The sequence below is a fragment of the Tyto alba genome, unplaced genomic scaffold (genome assembly GCF_018691265.1).
Source record: "Tyto alba isolate M040663 unplaced genomic scaffold, T.alba_DEE_v4.0 Super-Scaffold_8, whole genome shotgun sequence".
NCBI classification, from domain to species: domain Eukaryota; kingdom Metazoa; phylum Chordata; class Aves; order Strigiformes; family Tytonidae; genus Tyto; species Tyto alba.
In genome coordinates, this window is record NW_024881329.1 from 16,439,843 (window position 1) to 16,461,620 (window position 21,778).

Sequence of the window (21,778 nt, forward strand, 5' to 3'; positions counted from 1 at the left end):
TCAATGAATTCAAATAAGAGGTATACAAATCAAGCTAGTGAAATAAGCAAACTCAAGTAAATAAGGTCATTTTTAAACACTGGGTGATATGTCTATGCTTCTACAGACAAGCTCAGTCAAGTCACTAACACCTTGTAGGCACAAACTAATTAACCATCATTTAAGTTGGCACAGTCCCCTTCCTCAAAAACGACTAAAATGCCTGAAGGAATTTAAGCTAGTATTTGCCTATATGGAAGAGGCCTGATGACCTATCTCCTTCAAAGACTTCAAGTTCTCAAAAAAATGATATTTTTCTAAGTATTTAAGTCACATATTTTAAGAGATTTAGTTTCCTAATAGTTCTTTCTTTCAGACTTGTTTCTTTCTACTATAAGGCCCTAAGCCTTACGAAATATCAATTTTGCCTTAAAACCCAATAGTCTCTCAACCAGTGTCTAGAGTACAAAACGTCTACTCCAGTTTCACATTTTTCTAAAGAACTTTTGTGATAAAACTATACCTGCTATTTACTAACAACTAGTTGATCTGTGCAAAAAAGAGAACAAAATTGCTGTTCAACAGGTAGGTTCCTCTTGGTGTGCTGTCATTGCCTGTTGCTATATACACCATCAACTGATACAGACTATTGTAGAAGATACAATAATTCAGTTTAAAGGTGCTCAACTTCCATATCAACATTTGCTATTAAATTCAACACAGTGACCTCTCTTGACTCCAGTATCTCCAAGCTCTTTTTTTAAGAATTGGTTAATTGCTTATGGCCAAATAGCTTTTGAAGCTTATTAATGTAAATAATCTTCAATATTCTCCACAAAGACTTACTAATTTCTGTGTCTAAGACTACGCTTACTTTTTTTTTTTTTTTACCATTAAGGTACTTCCATGAACTTTCATGACAGTTTGTTACCTCTTGGCAATGTAATTACACTGTGTCTGTATTCAGCTGAAATTCTGTTCAGTGTCAGTTTATTTAAAGCTGTTTATTTAATCTGTTTCTTTTCAGTGCACTTAAAGAAAAGCTCTAAAACGTCACTGTTGCAACTAAAAATGCACTAGAAATAAGTGACCACGTAAGCTGCTGCAAATTCACACAACACTAAGAGTTCACAAGTATAGGCTTAACTATTTTGCATATTATTTCTTTATTGTTCTAGAAAAGATGGAAGTGCTTCTGAAGGTCAAAAAGAAACAGATAATGTCTGTTTGACATAGTACTTTCCAATTGCAGAGGCAATTTGGGAATATTTAATCAGCACACCAGAGACAAGTACGACTAGCACTTCAAATTATTTCAACTGCTGATACGGTCAACTAAAATCTGCAATGCTTTATGGATCTTGTCAATCAACTTTTATTGTTTCCTTCATTTATAATGTGTTTACTTCTATCAATGTAATTAAGTGAAGGAACGAAGTATTTTCCTGACTTAGAGTTCTTCTGACTTCTATATATTATTTCATATTGAGATTTATGCAATTTTCCAACAAGCCTCCTGAAAAATACATACGAAGACAAAATACCTTAAAAACTGATGAGACTGGCACATATATTAAGTAATATGCTTGGATTTTAAAGCAATGTTACTAAACAGTTAGGCAACATCTTAAGTCCTTTAAATACAGCAATGTGTGATATTAACAAATAGCTCTACTGAATAGCTCATAATTTATATTAAGGCATCTGATTACTCCCAGAGAAGTATTTTCAAAGAGTTACTGCAAGTATGCCACCTTTGGGCATACGAGATAATAATGCTAATTAGTCACACTCATTTCTATGAAAGTGCTTCCTGATGAATGAGAGACTCAGAGCTGCTGAAAGAAAATTATATGGTGTAATATCCTATTTTCAAGACACACAATGTATTGCTATGATTATTCAAGCAGATAATTATTCACCAAGCTGTGAGAAGTTAAATCTAGTTCCAGAGGGTGATGTTATGCTGGATCCAGATGAAAATGGAGAATTGCCAGCAGTATCCTGAAGTCCTCCTGCTGAATGGGATCGTAGCCATTCTTTTGCATCTTCTTGATTACGGAGTTGGGAGGATGGAGTATACCTGCAAAACCACAGTTTTTTCAAAATGAACTTTGACATTTATTTAAAATATAAAAAAAAAACAACCATGAAATGTCACAAAACTTGGGGAGGAAGAGAGGGAAAGAAAGATGGAAGAACCCTCATATGGAATTTAAGGATTACACGATATAAACCCAATACAATTCTCAATTAGGGAGCTGCTCAAAGCTGTTCTAAGCTGTTCCTAATTAATTCTACCTCTGGGAAAAAAACTCCACAAACTCCTTTCCTACAGCTTCAGTAGTAACCAAACTAGTAGTGAACAAAAAGTTAGAAATGGAAGTTGTGCACTGAAGCATTTTAGAATAAAATATAGTATTACATATGTATGATTTAAAAACAGAACCATAACTTGGAAAAACATTCCTTAGATTACACCAAAAATCTATCACTATTTTAATATTTTGGTGCATCACTAAGTTTAGCTGGCTTTTTGACATATTATAACCAAATTCAAGTCAACAAAACCATTATCAGATTTTTCAAGAAGTTGTGACCCAATAATTCGTATTCGAGAGACATTAATATAAAGGCCTATGGACGTGTATCCCATTTAGTTCAAAACTAATAGCATTAGATAATAATAAAGGAGACTATGGTTAGCCTTTTTTGAAGGCAAAGAAAATAGCAGAAACATTGTCTATGCCAACATCAACGACAAAACACCCCCTGGCTTCAGCTTAAGCAAAGTTTTACATCTGCTTCTGTATATGCCTGAAAAATAGGTATGTTACCACAGGTGTTATGTGAAATATGTGATAGGGTACAGGTATCAACAGAAAAAGCATCACGAAAATACTTCTCTGCTGATGGATTTCAGTGTCTGTCTTATGCTATGCCACCTCCTTTTGAGAAATATTTATGAGCTACTTGCTTTCCTTCCAAAAACTAAACACTTGGAACCTATTATTAGTCAATATTATCTATTTAATTAATCAGATTCCCTCTAACTAAATACACTACAGTAAGATATCACTTATTAACACTATTGTAAATCAGTGTGACCACTACAATAATTAACATTGCAAAAACTCAAACTACTTTCAAAAAATACATTCATTCTTCTGCTTATGCCTCAACACTTAAGCAACAGTACCTGACTATCAGCATCTCTTAAACTTTGATATATATCAGTTTATTAAGAAAGGGACTTTAAATAGTCATTTTACTTTAACACACTATGGATTTTTTCTTTTGAGCATTAATACCTACCTCTTCAGCAGTCAAATGTTTCGATCTTAAAAGAGAGTCTTTATTTATTAAGAGACATACTTGAGAACCACAGAAACATTTTATACAAAATGCCATTTTAAGAAAGGCTTTTAGGACTCGGCTTCATGGGACAAAGCTGCTGTGAAGAACAATGTGTATAGCACAGAACAAATTGCAGCTGCAATTTCAAGTCATCAACTCAAGTGATCCTAGAAGCTGCAGTAAGTAATTCTGAAGCTGCAATTTTCTACACTGTCTAAGGTATCTTCTGTAAATTCTGTAACACTTAAAGTATTTAATTAATACACCTAATGTTGATTATCTTGCTAGAATTTCTTGTATCAATGGAAAAATCTTTTTTGGTGCAGCTTTTTGATATCATAAAAAATCACGACCTTAAAGATATACAGTATGTATGAGAATACAATTAACAAAAGTTTGTTTGGGGATTTTTTTGCTCTTTTTTAGAAGAGTAAAAGTTATCTCAAAGAGCCCTATATATTTATGCATTCTGAAGCAAATATTTTTTTTAAAATGAATATATCCAATCTCATCCTAAAATGCTTGGCATGATATTGAAAATATTTTCTCTATGTATATCAACACCAAGGTTCCCGGGGTGAAAATCATCTCAAGTCATTCCATGTAATAGCCATAGCAGCTGCAAAATCATTGTTTTAAAGTCAAGCCCAGTCATGGTTTATGAGATGCTTTTCAGCAATTCAGCCAGCAAAAGCCACAGTTCTTGCTCAAGCAGATAAGCCACTGGATGAAAAAAAAGCACAGTGGTCAATGGCCTTCTTTGAGGATTAAAGAAAGAAAGAAAGGAAGAAAGAGACAATATTGTTGCCACCTCTTGCAAAATGCGACCATCACCACCAGCCACAACAGAAACACAAAGCAAACTCCAAAGCCACAACAAAAGCTGTTAAACCGTGTGGAAACACCAATACCTGAGTCCCTTCTTAGGCAAAGTGTTCCTATCAAGATGTGGGTCGCTGCAGAAAAGTTAAAAGAAAAGAACTTCAGAGAAGAACAAAAGGGAAGGAATAAGATCAGGATGAAGGACATACAAACATCTGCATCACCTTTTCAGAGGAAAAGGTGCTGGGGCCTTCCTACAGAAACATGCAAAAACCTCCTTACCCAGGTGTGGATTTGCACAAACATGCATCTGGTACCATGCCAATGAATCTCATCCGTTCACAACGTGATTTTGCTATTTCTCCTACCCACGATGAACAAAACCAGCTCTTTAAATGTCAAATGGATGCTTAAAAATAAGCTTTTCAGCAGGCGTGAGGCAGATTATTTGTGAAAACTGATGAGAATCTTCAAGTCCAAACCACCTTCCCATCACTTCTTTCAGCAGACACCATTTGGGGAATGCAGCTAATTACTGTTACGCAGCTGCAATGTATAGCAGTAGAAGTATTGAGCCCAGACTATTTAAATGTTCAAATCTTATCTTAAATTCTATTAACGAAGTAAAATGAATCTATTAGTCATCCAAAATTCAATTATTTAAGTTTATGTTTTTACAACTGATGAACTTGTGACGAAGCAGAGTCTGTTAATTTGTTTTTAAAGAAAATATCCACATGCTTAAATTAATTAGTGACAGTCCTTATAGGTAAATTACAGCGTAGGAGTGATTAAAATTACAACAGTGAGCAAAAGTGAACTAGGATGTTCAAAATCAGCTCATCCTTTCCTAACTTTAGCATTCGTCTTTACAAGGATGGATGTAACCAAGTCCCTGCAAAACACTTATGAGCCAAACTGCAATAAAAGACTTATAACACTGAATGACACAGGGACTTCACAACAAAAAGGACAGGCCTGGAACGCAGTGGGAAAAGCAGCATGCCAGAGGAATGCTGAAATGCTAGTGAGAGTTTAGATTGGTAGAAAAAAAAAATGGCAAGGATTTTCAAATTGCCTTTGGCAAAGAAATGAGGGGGAAAAAAAATACCAAAAGATGTTCCCAGTAACAAGCGCAACACCAGAACCATGCCAACTCTGCCGTATGCCATTCTCCAGATTGATTTAGGTAGATAGATGGGGTGTTTGAGGAGACTCTCACTGGCATGTCTTTGTGTCAGTTCACACCTGAACAATGAACACAGCTGAGGACTCAACTGAGCACAGTCTGTCACAAAACAATTTGCTTCACTGAGATGGGCAACAAAACCTACAGCCTTGTGCGTACTCCTGTCCTGAGACAGCATTACCTGTCCTGCCTCCTGGGCAAAGTATTTCGGCAGAATTTGGGGCTAGCAGCAGGGGAAGAAAGAGGGCTAGAAAAATCAGTCCAACAAGACAGAAAACAAGAGAAGGAATATTAGAATGAAACGAGGAGAGAACAGAAAGGAGAGTTATAATAAAACACAAATAGAAACCCAAACTGTCAGAACATTGTATTCAGTAATTTTCTCCATTGAGATGCAACTACAGAAGTTTTGCTACCTGACTACACAATTACACATCAGGATATAGCTGATTTCCAATGCTTGCAGGGGTATTACTGCCTTCTACAAAAGCTCACTAAGAGAGCATGCACAGCAAGTCATTGTCTGATTTATGCTGATGTTAGCTCAATGTGCTGTTAATACAGCTCTGATGCTGAAAAAGCAGTCCCATTCCCTCCTCCCTGCTCAGTCTGTTCCCAGCTCCTACACTGTGTCCACACAGATACCGATGAATCTCATCATGTAAGGAGCTGGGGAACTGATCAGTTTGAAATACAATTCAGGTGATCATTTTTCAGTTGTATCCATCTCCCAGTTGGGTTCATGAAGCATTCACACGAATGCCTGTAACCGAAACACTGTAGGGAGCAGCTGGAGATGGGGCAGGGCAGCAGGGAGAGGCTGAGAAGGGATCAAGTGACTAGGGAAACAGGGACTTCTCTTTTCAGCATGACCTCCAGCTTAAAAGCTTGTCAAATGTTACAGACAAGGACTATAACAAGAAACAGTTGGCTTCTCAAATCAAAATGGTAACAATCCTGGAGGTTTTTGAATATCAATATCACATTAACTTTGGAAGGATAGTATATGATGCAAAATTCAAATATTGGGTAGTAGCAAAGACAAATTGCCACATTGGCTACCACAGAAAATTGAAAACCTCACCTGAACCCATCCTCTTGCTCTGAACTAGGCTCCTTGCCTGGAATGGCTTCTTTGTATGTTCTAGTAATACCATTCAGTATTATCTTGTAAGAAGCACAGTTTGATTTGCATCTGCAGTATTGACTACTGCTGCCAAGCCTTCATTCACATTTAAGGCGCATAAAAGCTTAATGGAAATGAGAAAAAAAGCTACTAACCTTTCAGACAATGTAGTCTTAACACTGTTGGTTCGGACAAAGGGAGTCAGAGAATCATCTTTAGAGGCTGGAATCAAGCCAGTGGAGGAGTTATGGCTCAGCCCGCCTCCACTGCTCAGAGAGATATCAATGGATTCACAGCTGGTGTGAAGGCTGCTGACAGACTGATATCCAATGCCATCCTTGCTAACAGCAGAAGAGCTACTTGCGTTGGTACCCCACGTTAAGCTGTTGGATGGAGCTGAATGTGCTGAACTGGGACTAGAAGCTAGTGGAGATTGGTTCATATCTGTGTTTTTACTATACAGAGGACTGCTGCCCCCACTGCTCAGCACACCACTGCCAGATGGTGAATCAAGATTACCCTGCTGGTTCATAGTAGCATGAGGATTGGAGATGACTACTGAATTTTTCATATTTTCAGCTGTTGTGATGGGAACTTGTTTACTAGGCTTGCCACCGAAAAGTCTGTAAAAAAAGACAACACGCAAAATACATAAAATGGAATTTTAAATGCAAGGATATTTTATATCTAAACCATGTATCTTTTTAGCTTCAGAAAACCAACATTAATTAAATGATCCTAGATTGGACATATGCAACTACAAATTTATGAATCTCCTTGTGTTCACTCTACCTTCAATAAAGCCCAGAGACAATTACAATAGCTTCAAACCCATCTTAGGTGTGTCTTCTCTGAATCATCAAGTACTACTTTCACAAAGATAAAACACAGCTTCACGGAACTAAAATACAGCCATATTGTCTTCTGCTCCTTAAGGAAAAAGAGAACACCAGAGAAACACTGCACTGCTTAATCTGAAGCATGGAATTTTTGAGCTTGAAAGCTTCCTGTCCGGGTAAATTCTGTGCAAATCACCAAATTCTCTGCACAGAGGCAGCACTTGCTGGGATGTAACAGGAAAAATATTTACTGGTATCAAAGCATGGCTGGAGGATGACAACTGCAGCATCTCCAGTTGCATCACTGTTGTCTATGACACAGCTGCACTGCCAATGAAGAGCCCCCAGTTCCCTCATTAACAAACAATGGGAAAATTCTCAGAAGTGCAGAAGTGTCTTGTAAGTAGACATGCTCACGACTAGATCATCAATCATTCTAAAACTGATCCTCAAAATTATGAAGGAAGCATATCTTTCAACTCTAGCTTCAAATATCCACCCCAGAATGTTGCTTCTGTTTCTGCCACTTAGATCCTGTATTGCCTTTGGAAACTTAGTGTTCCTCACACATACCTATGCAGATTTGCTTTTTTATTATCAACAGTATGGAGTATTGAAGATGAAATCTTTCCAACTGGGTACCTATCAGACTGTAGTCCTCAGTGTAGAGGACTACAGAACTTCTACACAAGAGCTCCTAAAGACTTATGGGGGATAGGCACTGAGCAGAACTCTCTGCTTTTGAGTATGCCCCGGTTGTCTGTACAACACATGCACACTAAGTCACTTTGTCCAACACTTCCCAGAACGCAGGCTGTGTAGGATAGATGGGTACCCTACAGCACACACGCAGTAAGCCCAGTGATGCCCAGAAGCACTGTACTTACTGCACAGGTGCTACCTGCAGCTCCAGTGTACCTGCACAAGATGCCTGGAACACATCTCAACTGGGTGGCTGCTGTGGCATACTTTCCACAAAGCACCTGGACAACACTGCTGGATCAGGCTAAGATGCCCATCTCCAGATACCTCCTAATCCAGCATTGCTCTGTGCCATGATCCTCTCAGCACCCGATGTAGACAGACATTCACAAACCAGCACAGACCTGGCACACTTGGTGCACTTGGACACCACACCTCACCGATTATGAGACATTGACTTAGACAAGTCAGTCTGAATGATAAAACTAATTTCTACAAGGAGTCAGAGATACTTAGAGTCTAGGTTCTATTTAGAGTTAATGTTATTAAAGCAAATATGAAGAAAAATGCCAAACCATACTGCAACGATACATGGCCTTCAGCAGCAGTACCAATTTGGGGTATTCCTGCTCCTATGCCATTGCACACCACCTCTTCTTCAGTTGTGCTGGGGGAACTGTACTCTTAGAGACAAGATCCTAGAGCTTAAAAAACCCCCAACCATTCACACAACAGTTTTATGAGCTGTTTTTAAGCTATGCAGTCATCTCCAAACTGTTTCACAGCACCTCTAATACAACTGAAAGGATGCTGCACAGTGGCACAAACAGAAACATGCTGCTAAAGGCAGGGTCTGGTCAAACCACAACGTTGTAACAAATGCCTTCAGAAGAGAATGTGGTCTGGAGGCTGTTCCTTTCAGTTCAGAGAAAATACAACCCAGCAAGACAGTCACATCAATACAGAGATTAGCTCTAGAAGGACATCCCCAACAAGCAAGGACATCCATTTGGTCCTATCTACTATTACTGACAAGAGACTGACATAACTGAGCTGGCTCTCGGGTCATGCATTTCTCCCATCAACAGAAAAGCAGTGTATTATATACTGCAAAGCAGGAAGGCCCCATTTAATTAAAAAATATATCAAGATAAACAATTATTTCACTTAAGGGACATGCCCGATATGTAATACTGGAGTCAAAGGGAATACTTAGAGAACAGAGAAAGGGATGGCCCTCATAGCAGAATTACACAATTTCACTGTTCATAACAGCATAGAAGTAACGTATATTCACAGATTTACATTGATATCTATATAACTATGAAGGGATGAACTCTAATTTATTGTATAATATTAAAAAATTAGAGGGACAAGAGGAAATATGCAAAAACCATGTGCAACTCATTTCAACTGACTATGAAAATTAAGCTCAAAATCTTCTTTATTGTCATTCTAGAGGTCAGTAATAAGCAAATGAGGCTGACTTCAACTCTGAAGCATTTCAATAGATGACGATTTAGACAGTCTGGTTAAAATTCAAGAATGAAATTGTAAATCAAATGAAGGAACAGTTAAACTGAGCTTCAGTGTATTCTCTTTGAAGTTTCATGTATTTCTAATGTAGTATTTCACTTATATAGCTATCAATGTGGCTTTCTAGTAATAAAAAAAAAATTCCAATCGAATTTCAAGATGAATGTGCCTAAAGCTTGCAATACTGAAAATCTGCATTTCTCATGGGGTATACTATAGAATGAAAGGTCTATTGGAGTTTTTATTTTAAAGCAGACATTGATGAAAATTAAATGGTCTAGAGGACATGGTTTATCTAATGATAACCAGGAACAAAATAAAGGAAGTATCTTGAATTATCCTCACATAGGCTCTTCAAATAAAACCAGCCATCTAAAAAAAAACAGTTTACAACTCTTTATAGCGTTAGCCTAAGCTGCCATCACAGCCATTATGCTTGCACTGGTGCTTCAGATGGAATGTGGCTTTCTCACATCACTGGAAGCAGGATGATGTAGCATAACTGTATGGGTATTATGGGCGTCAAGACAAAATGGAATGCAAAACACTGCAACTTGAAACAGACAAGCTACTCAACGTCAAATTAAATTGAAAAATAATATTAACGGAACCTTTCACCAGTATCAAGGCTTTGATGCACACTGCATTGACAAATTAATTCCTGACCAACTCAGTGTTAATGTTAAAATATGTGGGGGGTAGTCGTGGAGAAACAGAAGACAGGTAGGATTTTTGTTTAAAAAAGTATTATTAAAATAAGAAAATTCAACCCAGCTTTGTCAGTAATAACCTGATCTTGAGTCTCACAACACAGTGGCCTAATCCACGCAACTGAAAGTCTGGTTTGGGTTAGGCATGTGAATCTAAGTATGGTGAGTCAAATTATGCTGTTGTCATCATGAAAATCTGAAATAACTCTCCTGTTGTCAATTTATAACTTGATCCACCATTGGAGTATTTCCAGGTTTGGTACATATACATTGGCACAAGAACTCTTCAGTAACATTCAGGTAACAGAACTCTTATTCCTGTGATCCTTCAGGTATGACTTTTGTAACAAAGTGACTCGTATCACAATTGCCAAACTTTCTGCCAGAAATTTTTTTTCCCCAAATGTTAAATTTTTGCTGCTGTCGCATGATGTACTGGGTATTTACAACACTAGCCAACCTGTTTCTGCGAAAGTAAATGTAAATACAAAGACCTTGATGTAGGATACTAAATAGTAAGTGCTCCACGAAACACAGCCAGGCCTGGCTCGAAGAGTCCTCATCATTCAGCTCCGACTAACATCATTGCACAATCAATGAATTTATTGCCTACCTGCGCAAAGTGGGAGAGGCCACATCGGGGTACTTGGCTCCTTGCTGGTGGGTACTTTGAGCTCCGCTAGAAGCAGTCTGTGATGCAGGGTTCACTTTAACAGAATTACATGAGGCCACGCTTTCGTTGTCAGACGAAATCCCTTTCTCTTTATCAGTCTGATTGACTAATCCTGGCAGAGAGTTTCCAAGGATTACCTTGGCAGGCTCTCTCATTTTAGGGACAGGCAGCCCAGCTGACTTGCTGCTTATGTTGGAGTCTATGCTACTTGTGCTAGATCTATTCCCAGCTCCACTTCTGCTACTGGATTTACTGGGCCGGGGTAAACTACGATACTGAAGATTAGTTCGGGCACTAAGTGCTAAGTAGCCATCATCCTGGTTCTGTGAGCCATCAACACTAGTCTTCCGACCAGTGGTCCTACCCATGAGTCCAGATGACTTTGGGATTTTTCCCAGGGTAGCCGATCTACTGGTGATAGTTGCCCCACTGGCAGTGATTATAGTCATGCCTACAGCTGACCCGCTCTGTTTCTTAAATCCAAATGTATTAGCATTAGCAGCAGTTGTTCTAGAGTTACTTGTGGGAAGCTTTTTGGATTCATCACCACTGCTGCGTCCTGCATCTGATGGGGAACGTTTAACATGTCCAGCTTTAGGAGATAGTCTACCCTTTTCTGATACCTTGGCGTCATCAGTTTTCCCTACAAAAATAGAAAAAGAATTCTAATATTTAATGACTTGGAAACATCAAGCAAATGATGAAACTCAAAGCAGCATGAAAAGCAAAAGCGTGTTAGCCACCAGAGTGTGGTTAAAAGTTATGATCTAGTCTGCACTGAACTTACATGCCACTCTGGTGAGTTATACATGCAGACTTGCCAGAGGAAGTATGTGGTGTGTTTTCCCTCGAGAATATGAAAAGCAGAACAGTCTTATGTAATAGTGACAGATAAGAAAAAAAATGTTTCCCTCTGTAGCTACCACAGATTGATCCTTTTTTAACATTAGAGAGAAGTAGTGTTAAGTGATTAGTAAAATTTTCCTAAAAGGCATTGTTCAAAGAAGTATCAAACTTAACTTTTTCATGTACAATTATGTATACAACCAATAAGAGGGGAAGTATTAATTTATATTACTAGATTATGCAAATTCAATCAATTCTCATTCACACATATGGAAGTGCTAAAATCACTACTACATTTATAAGAAAATCCAGAACTAAATAGTGTTTAGTATAAATTAACGTGCTGGTTTAGTATGGGAGAAAAAAAAAAAAGAAAAATCTCTTCAACCACACATACTATATGTTCTTAATGTTAACCATGACTTCAAAAGCTGAAATTATATTATTTATTCTTCATATGGCACTACTGTGCCCAAAAGTAGCTTGGCTTAAGACTAGAGTTGTCATGAAAACAACTTTCATGGTGTACTAGTCCTAAATATGCATTTCCAAATGTACAGAAATAGAAACATGGACATACAAGGTACTGTATAGGTTAAAACAATACCTAAAAATAAAGACAGGATTACCTGAAGTTCAGGTTCTGCCTCGGGAAAGTATTTAAACTGTTTTCATACTGAACACACTTTTGGGCTTGTTTATATCTTACACCTTTTCTCACCTGTTCCAGGTGTCTTTAATGTGCCTGAGGTGGTTGAAGGTTTAGTCCTTGGTGTGGTAATGCCAACCTGAGCCGACATGCCCCGTCGCCAGGAGCCCGTCTGTGAAATAACAGTGTTCTTCCTTCCAGAAGTGCTTTTATCAGATTCATCTGACACATCAGAAGGATTCCGCCTCCATTTAGGTCCTGGCTCCATTTTTATACCGCTATCAGATCCTCCATCTGATTTCTTGACTTCATCACCGGACCATAAGGAATTCCGCTCAACCTGGGAATGCTTTTCTGCATCAGTCTAGGACAGATAAGGAATTGCAATACAACCTTCAGAGCAAGCCTTTCATTTAAGAAGCTTCATAAATGAGAACCACCGAACTGCTTAATCAACTCAGTAGTCATCTCTAAGTACCAACAAACACAACATGCCTTCGACAAAAGTCAGAGCAAGAAATGAACACCAACAACATATCTTTTTAATACACTAGGGAAGAAAAAATACAAAACCCATAACAGCCATGCCCCTTAGAATAAAGAAATTAAACAAGCAAAAAACCAAAATCACCACAATGAAAAAAACCCACTTGATTTATAAAGGACATATTCAGCTTCATGACATTTATAATCCTCCATCTCAAATTTCTGACAAACCCTTTTACTGCAATGCCAAAAAAACGTTTCAAACCTGTGCAGCCAGCTTTCCTTTGTTCTTGCTGCTTTCCTATCTCTTGTCTGGCAATCTGATCTCCAGAGCATGAAGAGGCAGCTTTTTGAAGAGATTTTAAGGTGTGGAATGCTGTACATTTTAATCTAACATAGTAGAAGGACACCCAAGAACTGAAGAAAAATGAATCCCCAACAACTTTCTAACAACACTCAAGACTGACTTAAATACATAAATTACCTTAGTTTTTATTTATTTTCAATTCTCATAAACTGTTTTTTTTTCCCTATTCTTTGCTCAGACTGACTGTGCTACCAGTCTTTTATGGAGAATTTTGTAAAGCTTAACATCAAACATAGAATTTTCTCATTAGCAAGCCTTTGCCAAATTCTCAAAAATGCTTAAAATAAATCTATTACCCTATATATAAACTATATTCCCCATACATTAGCATTTTGTATTACTAATGATTACTCTTGCAGAATTCTACTTCCCCTATCAAATGCTGTTGATTAATTTGGGCAAATTTTATAACACCACAACCAACTATTTCGTGATCACGTACAAAAGACAAATATCCACACATTTGACCCTGATCTGGATAAAAAATTCATAGTTGAAGTGTTCTCCAGCCATCACAGTACCATGAAAGAGACTGACAATTCAACACTTGATCATGAAGCTCCCAAGTAAGAGTTGGTGAATTTATTAAGGTGTTGAGTACCATCTCTTCCCTGCAGCCTCACCAAAAGATGTATGTGCAGTAGCCAAATGGTAATATCACTTAAAAGTAAATTATTTTAAATACACCGAAGCATTATAAAGCCCACAACCTTTTACTCCCTTTGGATAATCAGAAAAGCACAGCACAAGGAAGGTGGATGATCATTTACCATGCTTTCAGCAAAATGCTACATCTTATTTTTAAGTTCCTGAAGTATGTTTCAAGTTTATGACTTTTTCTAACAGATCATACCATTAATATTAAAGAATCTAGGGAAGTTGTGGTTTAATTTCCTCTGGTTTTTACTGTAATGACTTTTTTTTTTTTTAAAGCTTGAAAAACTAGTCTAAGCAGTCGGTATGTGAAAGCTGACACCACACATCACAGTGGTCTGTCTTCAGTCACGTGAAATAGTTAGAGCCTATTTGTCTGCATAATGAGTCATTAGACTAACAAACATTCACTGAATTATGGATTTAGATATTATTTTCTTGTACTTTCCTTGTGCTATGCAAATGTTGTTTCCCTGTCTCTCCATTCAAAGAGAGCAACTCGGCATAGGCTTGAATGAAATACTGAGTTCTAATTTCCTTCTTTTTGTATGGCTGCAAGTTTGGGGGATGGTTACCTTTCCATTTATGACCATTGTGGGTGTGGAATAAAATCACAGTGTGACTGTTTCTATGTCCCATGTTTCTCTAAAATCTTCATTTCATGCAAACATCTCCTACGTTTACAGATCTTGGAAGAGAGCACAGGCAAGAAGTAACAAATAATTGACCAACAAAACCACCTCAGCATCATCCCTCATGTGCTCTCATTAATACCTTGCTTCAAGCACTTTGTCTGGAATTGTATATTTACACTCTTGGTGTTCAAGAGCAAGAAATACATCTACTTGCGAGTAAATGGCTTATTGTAGTTTTGGTTGCCTACGAAATATTCCTGTACCTTTTTTTTTTCCCTCCTCTCCACCTGTAAAAATAGTAAAATCTCATCAGAAAGAGCAGCATTACAAGAAGTCCTCTATCTTTGCTCTCTTCTATGTTTTTCCATAGCCTTTGAAATGCTGCACGTTTACCCTTGAAGCCCTCTAGCCAGAGAAGTTTCTGTTTAATGGTAAACACTGAAAACAGCACAGAAACATGACTAAGGAATCAAAACCAAAACACAGTGAAACCTGGTTTGGGGATTGCAGCTGAAACTCCATCTGCCTGAAAGGCCTGGAGTGGGTGAAAGTGGAAATATGGTTTGCTGGAGGTCATGGCAAGCCATCGTGAGCATGAGCTGGGAGCAAAACCTGCCATCTGACTGAGCTGGGAGCAGCGGTAACCCCTATGATTTCTCAACGTATTTCTACTGTTTTGTAAATTTATTTGTGAAGCTGTGAACAGACTAAACCCATCTTTGCTCCAACGAAACTAAGTTGCTTTGATTCAACAGCTTAAAGATGCTGCCGTTTCCTATTTAAAGGAATTGTTTCCTTTCCGTCTTCTGATCTTATTAGCATTGCATGAGCAAGTTTATTACTTGATCTCTTCTTCTCTTCTATCTTATTTCAGTTAAATAAGTTATTTTCAAATGCACACCAGGTCTTCATTTCTACTTAAAATATGTGTATGATGTGACTTTAAAGGCATAGTATATGCAGGGTTGTGTAAAAGGTAAGTTCTCTAAGTCTGTGCAATGTAAGGGAAAAATATCAGGGCCCCAAAAGTCGTACAGCTACATTAAGTGGTTTGGTACTTGGCATAACCAAAAGCAAGACATGGAAACATCGTAAGGCAAATTCTGGTTCCAATCAGTAGCTTGTTCAGAACCAACTTGTGAACATCTTCATAGCACTGTTACAAAAAGGGACTACAGCTATGAATCTCTATGAAGCTGGAAGTACTACCATATTTAAGTCCTGCTTCTTAGAGATGAAGAAACTACAGATTCTGGAGTATGGTGTACTCAGTAGCTCTGAAAATCTTACCAGAGACTTTTTTCCTACTGCTTCTTCTTTTCTAGTGATGTTTCTGCGTAAGTTACTGATTTTATCAGCAGACACTGACGTGTTAGGTCTCTTGCCCTTTGATGTTGCTGTATTATTTGTCTGGACTCCCAGCTGTACATGTATTGCCTTAAAACTCCCTCTTTACCTGAAATCCAACTTCTGTACCATCTCAAAAAGATGTGGCAGAATCACAGCAGCTTCAAAGTTAAGTGCCTACTATTTAGGAGAAAAGTCCACATCCCTCTGCAGATGTCTGCCAGTCCTTTGTGGCTCACCTCCCAGGGAAATGCAAACCTGGGTGCAGACCATCATACAGCACTCCAGGTGGGACAGAAAAGTCATATATGCAGCATTCACCGTGTCATGAGCTCTGAGGAGTAGTTTGAGCAGCAAAACATCAACCCTGCAAGCTACGCATGGTTTCATCACTCCAAGCTATTTTCATTCCCCTGGTTGACATGATTAGGATATACTGTTCAAATGAAAACTAAGTATTTTATGGACAATAATTTGCAGATAATAGTAGCACCTAGAATAAACAGGTAGCCATGAAAACAGAGGAGAGAAGCAGATCACAGACACACATCGAAAAACTGCAAACACAACTTATACATCTTGGCTCCCAGCTTCCTCTTCTAATGACTATGCTCTACTGTCTGTACAAGCTTCAGCTGCTTTTCTTTGGTGTATGTCTGCACACTCTTGGATGCTGTAATAGATGTGGAGGAGGAAGAGGAGTTTGTCAACACAGATTTTGATCTCTCAGAGGTGTTTCCAAGAATCTGATCCATCAAAAGATAGAAGTCAAAGGAGTTTCTATTTTTTTTTCCCTGGGTTAATGTTTAGTCACGTCTCCCTTTTTCTCCTTTTTTTTTTTTTTTTCAAACAGTATTACAATGTTGAGACAGTAACAATTGTCAAAAAATACTTCTTGTTGTCTATGTTACTCTCTCTGTTACATACTGAAAAACAAGCTTGATAGATTGTAACTCCTCTCAACTTGCACAGGACTTGTATTAGCAGTTTCGAGCACACATGCAATCGCTGATACACAACCAGAGGCTAACTGGAAATCTTTAATGTAGGCTCAAATACGAACTTCGTGGCAAGGGAACAAAGGCTAATATATGCTTGCACCACAGTCCTGCAGGCAGAATAACACTTAAGAGCAACCACAGGTCTACATTAAAACTGATATTAAAAACAGATTTAGGGTCCAGTCATGAAAAGGACTGGAGAAGAATAAAAGAGGAAAGGAACAGAGGAGAAGGTTATACCTACATCCCTCTCCTCTACCTGCTGCAACGCCAAGTCACTGCATCCAGGCTGCTCTGACACGCAACACCCGAGTCCCTCAAGCAGGTGGGTGTATAAAGAACAAAGCTGGACTGCTTAGTCCTGTACTTTTCCGAACAAAATTCTATACAACTGAGGAAAAGAGCAGTTTATATTACCGCAAATCTCTGCACTATGCAGCCTAACTGATGGATGAAGATCTGTTGGATACCTTCACTTGGTTTACCTTCCTTGGATGTGTGGTTCTGGCCACAAAATGTATGTGTATGCTGCCGATGGATGTAAAATTTATACTCTTATGAAATGCTGACAAAAATAAAAAGCCTGCAGTAACATGCAGCCCCAGAAGTTTAAAATAATCTATTTCATTTGCCTAGCATGCTTACATTTCCGATGAAAGTGTAAACAATCTTTAAACTTTCATGTTGACTTAATTAAATTCTATTCTTTAAGAAAAAACATAATACCTTTTCTAGAGCTAAAAAAAGACAAATATCCCATCTACTGATGCACGTTTTCTGTACAGCAGTGCTGCCAGGAAGGGAGAAGCCATTTGTTGCCACACCACCACAGCAGAGATGCCATGGATTCCACACACAGAGGAAATATTCATAAATGACACATATGATAAGGTGGTTAATATTACTTGACATTGCCTTTTCAGTGATACCGTCTGTAGTGAAGGCTGCCTGTGTGTTCAAGTCCATCCAACTTAAAACAATTATACCTACTGCACAGATAAAACAGTAAGTATCAATGTTATTTGTCTAAACCAGAAACCTTACCTGTGCATCTAAGTTTTTGCGGGAGGAGGCAGGTGTGTTGGCATAGGAGCTGATAGAGGAGCTAGTGTTAATGTCATCCGTACTGAGATTATCTATGGTGTCACTGATCCCACTGCTGACAGAGCTGCTGTCATCCCAGCTGGAGAAAAAGCACAGCAAAGGTAGAAAACAAGGGTCAAAAGACAAAACATCATTCAAAAGGAAAAGTATTATCTCTACAAGGCTTATTCTACTTGCTGTTGCCAAATGAAAACAATCTGCTCATTTGCCTAACCTCCCTTCTTTGCACTTCAAGTTTAAATTCATACAGCTCATTGACCATACAGTTGCCACAAAGCCTGATATATACTATCATTAAGCCAATAGCACCAATTATGCAACTCTTCCTGACTCATCTGAAAGTTTGTATGAATATACAAAGTGACCCTCAAAACTTATGCCTGCAGTCCCAGAGCAGGGGAAAGCGGAGGTAACAAAGCATCTCCAGGGAGGCAGAGCTCTGACTTGCTAAGCCATAATGAAGAGATGGAACTTAAATGCAAGGAAAAAAATTAATCCTGAAGCAATCTTTTGTACCTGGTTGTTACAAAGACCTGTGTGACAACCTGGATCTACTGTCGACAGCACCACTGGTCTCAGAAGTTTTTAGTAAGTGAAAGTTTGGTTGTTCAGATGGTACATATCCTTCCTGAGCTGTACCACACATCCTTTTCAAGGAGATCTATTGGCAACTTACTATTCAGGACTACCTTCTTCCAGCATGTGATAGTTTCACAACACTTTCTAGTAGATGAGAAACACTTAACTAGAAATTTAAGACACAGAAAGCACCAGCAAAAAAATGTCCGTACCTGCAGCGATTTGAGTGACAGAAGAGACAGAATCATAATGATCTGAAAGACAAGCTAGATGCTCCACTCCTAAAATGCCTGTAAAAATAAGCTGCTTAAGGAAGAGATTTATAAATTGGCTTATGACTGCTCCATACCCAAGAACAATAAAGCTGGGATTGAAACACTGTCCTGTGAAGACATTTCAGTCCACTGATGGATAACTACTGCTGGAAATACATAAATACATATTTCAGAGATGATCCGTGAAAGCTAGAGGTAAGAGCTCATCTCCTGGCAGTTCTCTAGCTATTCATCACCACAGCCTCAGATTTTGGGAGCTCCAGCCTCCCTTACTGCATTTCTGTTTGTTTTACAAACTTTTAACAAAGATTGCAGTGAGTTTTCTGACCATAGAGTGAAAGCCATTCATGAACTGATATACTAGACATTTAATATATGCATTTAAAATTGAACTGCATGCTGTGTAATTGAACTATGTAAAGGCAGACAATCTATGTCTGGTTTCTTGAATTTTATTCATAGCTTCACCACTGATTTACTATATAGCCTTACCATATAATCTTTGGCAACTTTGAAATGAAAAACATTTCACTTTTCTCATTTAGTGCTACAAAACAGCTACCCGTATGGGTTTTAATGATGCTTTAATAATTTTTAATTGCTTTTTGCTTACTTGGGAGTATTTTGTTCACCGACATCTACATAAGGCCTTTCAGGGAATTGAGTACAGCTTAACCAGCAGCACAATTTGCTGAACCGCATGAACAGCAGTGGCCACAGGGACATGCTCCTCTGTGTGCCTGCAGAAAGGGTTATTGCTCCCAGCTGCTCTTCGCTACCGCTTTGTTCCCTGTTACCATCCTCATCAATCTGCCAGCAGTCATTTGTGCCAGTTCTCCCCGTATCACTGCAGACAAGGCCAGCTGGGAAGCTCAGATCAACAGTTTCAGCAAGCCGGATTGATTTTGCCTTCAGGAAATTTGGGAGAACTCAGCCAGGCTGCTCTGCTGGCAGAGGACAGGGATGGACAGGGATGGGCAGGGACAGACACCAAGACGAAGCGCTGACCCCTGCTGCAGGCTCCCTTTCATGGAGCCTTGAGGTGATCCTTCATCTGGTGTCCTCCAACTTGTAAAAACACACTCCTGCCAGTTCTGCTTGACTTCAATGACTGTCCCAGCTACAGGCAAGGCCAGGGCTTGCAGGAAGATTTTCCAAACGCTATTTGATAAATCCACAGACACTCCAGTGCTCCTGATAAGAAAGAAACACTGTAGTCTACAGTGTTGATAATGCTACAATTTAAAGAAAAGACATACATTTTATTTTTTTTTTCTAGATTTGCCTTCACCTGGATATTTTTAAAGAGGAATCCACTGCCATGCAAAACAGAAGTACATGTTAAAATAAAACTCCATGCACAATGTGAGACCCACTGAATCTGACAAAGCCAGCCAGCCAGATTCGACACAACAGTTTTATTTGCTATTTTCCAAAATCTTCCTCAACATAACTGAATGAAAGATGTGATGACCATACACAGAAATCCATGAAATATAAAGGTGGGGGAAAAAAAAATATAAATAATATTTCCCGCCCCCCAGTGCCTAGTATGGAAAAATTGAAACCTTGGAAAAGAACTGAAAGACTTTTTTGAAGCACCTTTTTTTAAAAAAGAGTAGGCAATTAAATATTATAACACAAAATATTGAAAGCTACATTACTTCTAATTTTCAGTTTTTAAAAACAGGCCCCATAACTGATATTTGCTTGTATTTAAAAACCTATAACATAAAGCAATTACAATTCCTAGATTTTATAAGTCTGTAGGTAAAGTTACTAAATAGTTATTAAAATAACTGCGTAAAAGAATATGCAACTCATTTTCCAAAGTTTTGTGTAGCAACTTACATCATCTTCTCTATTTCTGAACCTATAATAAAATCCTAGTAATAGTAATATCAGTAATGCCTATGTTTTTCATGTTTAACAGCTTAATTTTTTTCTTAGCAAGACATGGCAATGCCCCCCTGCCCCAATTACAGTAACGTTCTTTTGTGTGACTCATAGCTCCATCTTCCATGTACAGAAACATTACATTTCCAGCCATTCACCATTCTTAAACTATCACAGGCCCAGTTCATCAGTATCTAAAGAATGTGTCTAATGTTAATCATCAGTAGTTTGACTGGCATCAACCAGTCTTGTTGACTTCAGCTGGGCAATCTAAGGCATTATGGAAATATCTGAGTGCCCTTCTGAATTGGCACATGTGCCTGAGGACAAAGGTAGAAACGTGCACCTGAATACATTGATGGTTGTGGCTTCCCCTTACGTATATCCTGAGCTTTAAGTCTTTTATGTTCTGATGGAAACTATGAACAGCTCAAACTTGGTATTTTCAAGTTTACTAATCTGTTACTAAATTAAAATAGATTAGCTACTCGAGGTCCAAAGATCGATGTCTGGCTTTTTGGCTGCCAGAAGCCAAGCAACAGAACTCATATAGGCATGCTGCTAGCACCGAGTGATGACGCTGACGTACAGAGGCTGACAAAGGAAGATGCTGTGTCAGCTAAAGCCAGACATCTCAGGTTTAGCTTTATTTTAAAGAACCACTTCAGCAGAGGATGTAACGGGCCAAACTCTAGCCAGAAGAGCAATGGGACATAAGAGAACAAGAAAACACAACTTCTTAAGAAAATTAAAATAATTTTGATAACCTACATAGATCATTGATGCTGTCCTTTGGAGTAATGCTAGAGAGTGTTTTAATTTGAGATGGTGTTCAGAATTCACTGAACTCTGTAAATTAGATGCCAATGCAAGCAACTTTATGAGAACACAACATGTACTGCTAAAAAGTAATGCAGTTAAAGCACAAATACTGCTTCACCTGCTGTCAATGATCCATTACATTAAAAGCCTCCCCCCCATCACACCGTATTTGGTGTAAGATACA

General features: G+C 38.3%; 1 protein-coding gene across 7 annotated transcripts in view; it reads right to left on the reverse strand.

Moving 5' to 3' along the window:
• The window catches only part of NAV2 (neuron navigator 2), a 410,112-nt gene that overhangs the window by 36,742 nt on the left and 351,592 nt on the right, over positions 1-21,778 (reverse strand). For 6 of the 7 annotated variants that reach the window (XM_033006875.2, XM_033006874.2, XM_033006873.2 and 3 more), the window contains 7 exons: positions 17,963-18,101; positions 12,501-12,792; positions 10,874-11,576; positions 6,629-7,096; positions 5,529-5,594; positions 4,248-4,292; positions 1,902-2,062 (listed from right to left, as the gene is read on the reverse strand). In XM_033006875.2, coding sequence (XP_032862766.2) covers positions 1,902-2,062; positions 4,248-4,292; positions 5,529-5,594; positions 6,629-7,096; positions 10,874-11,576; positions 12,501-12,792; positions 17,963-18,101 — 1,874 coding nt within the window. The remainder of the gene's footprint in view (positions 1-1,901; positions 2,063-4,247; positions 4,293-5,528; positions 5,595-6,628; positions 7,097-10,873; positions 11,577-12,500; positions 12,793-17,962; positions 18,102-21,778) is intronic. The other variant, XM_033006872.2, reaches the window with a different exon arrangement.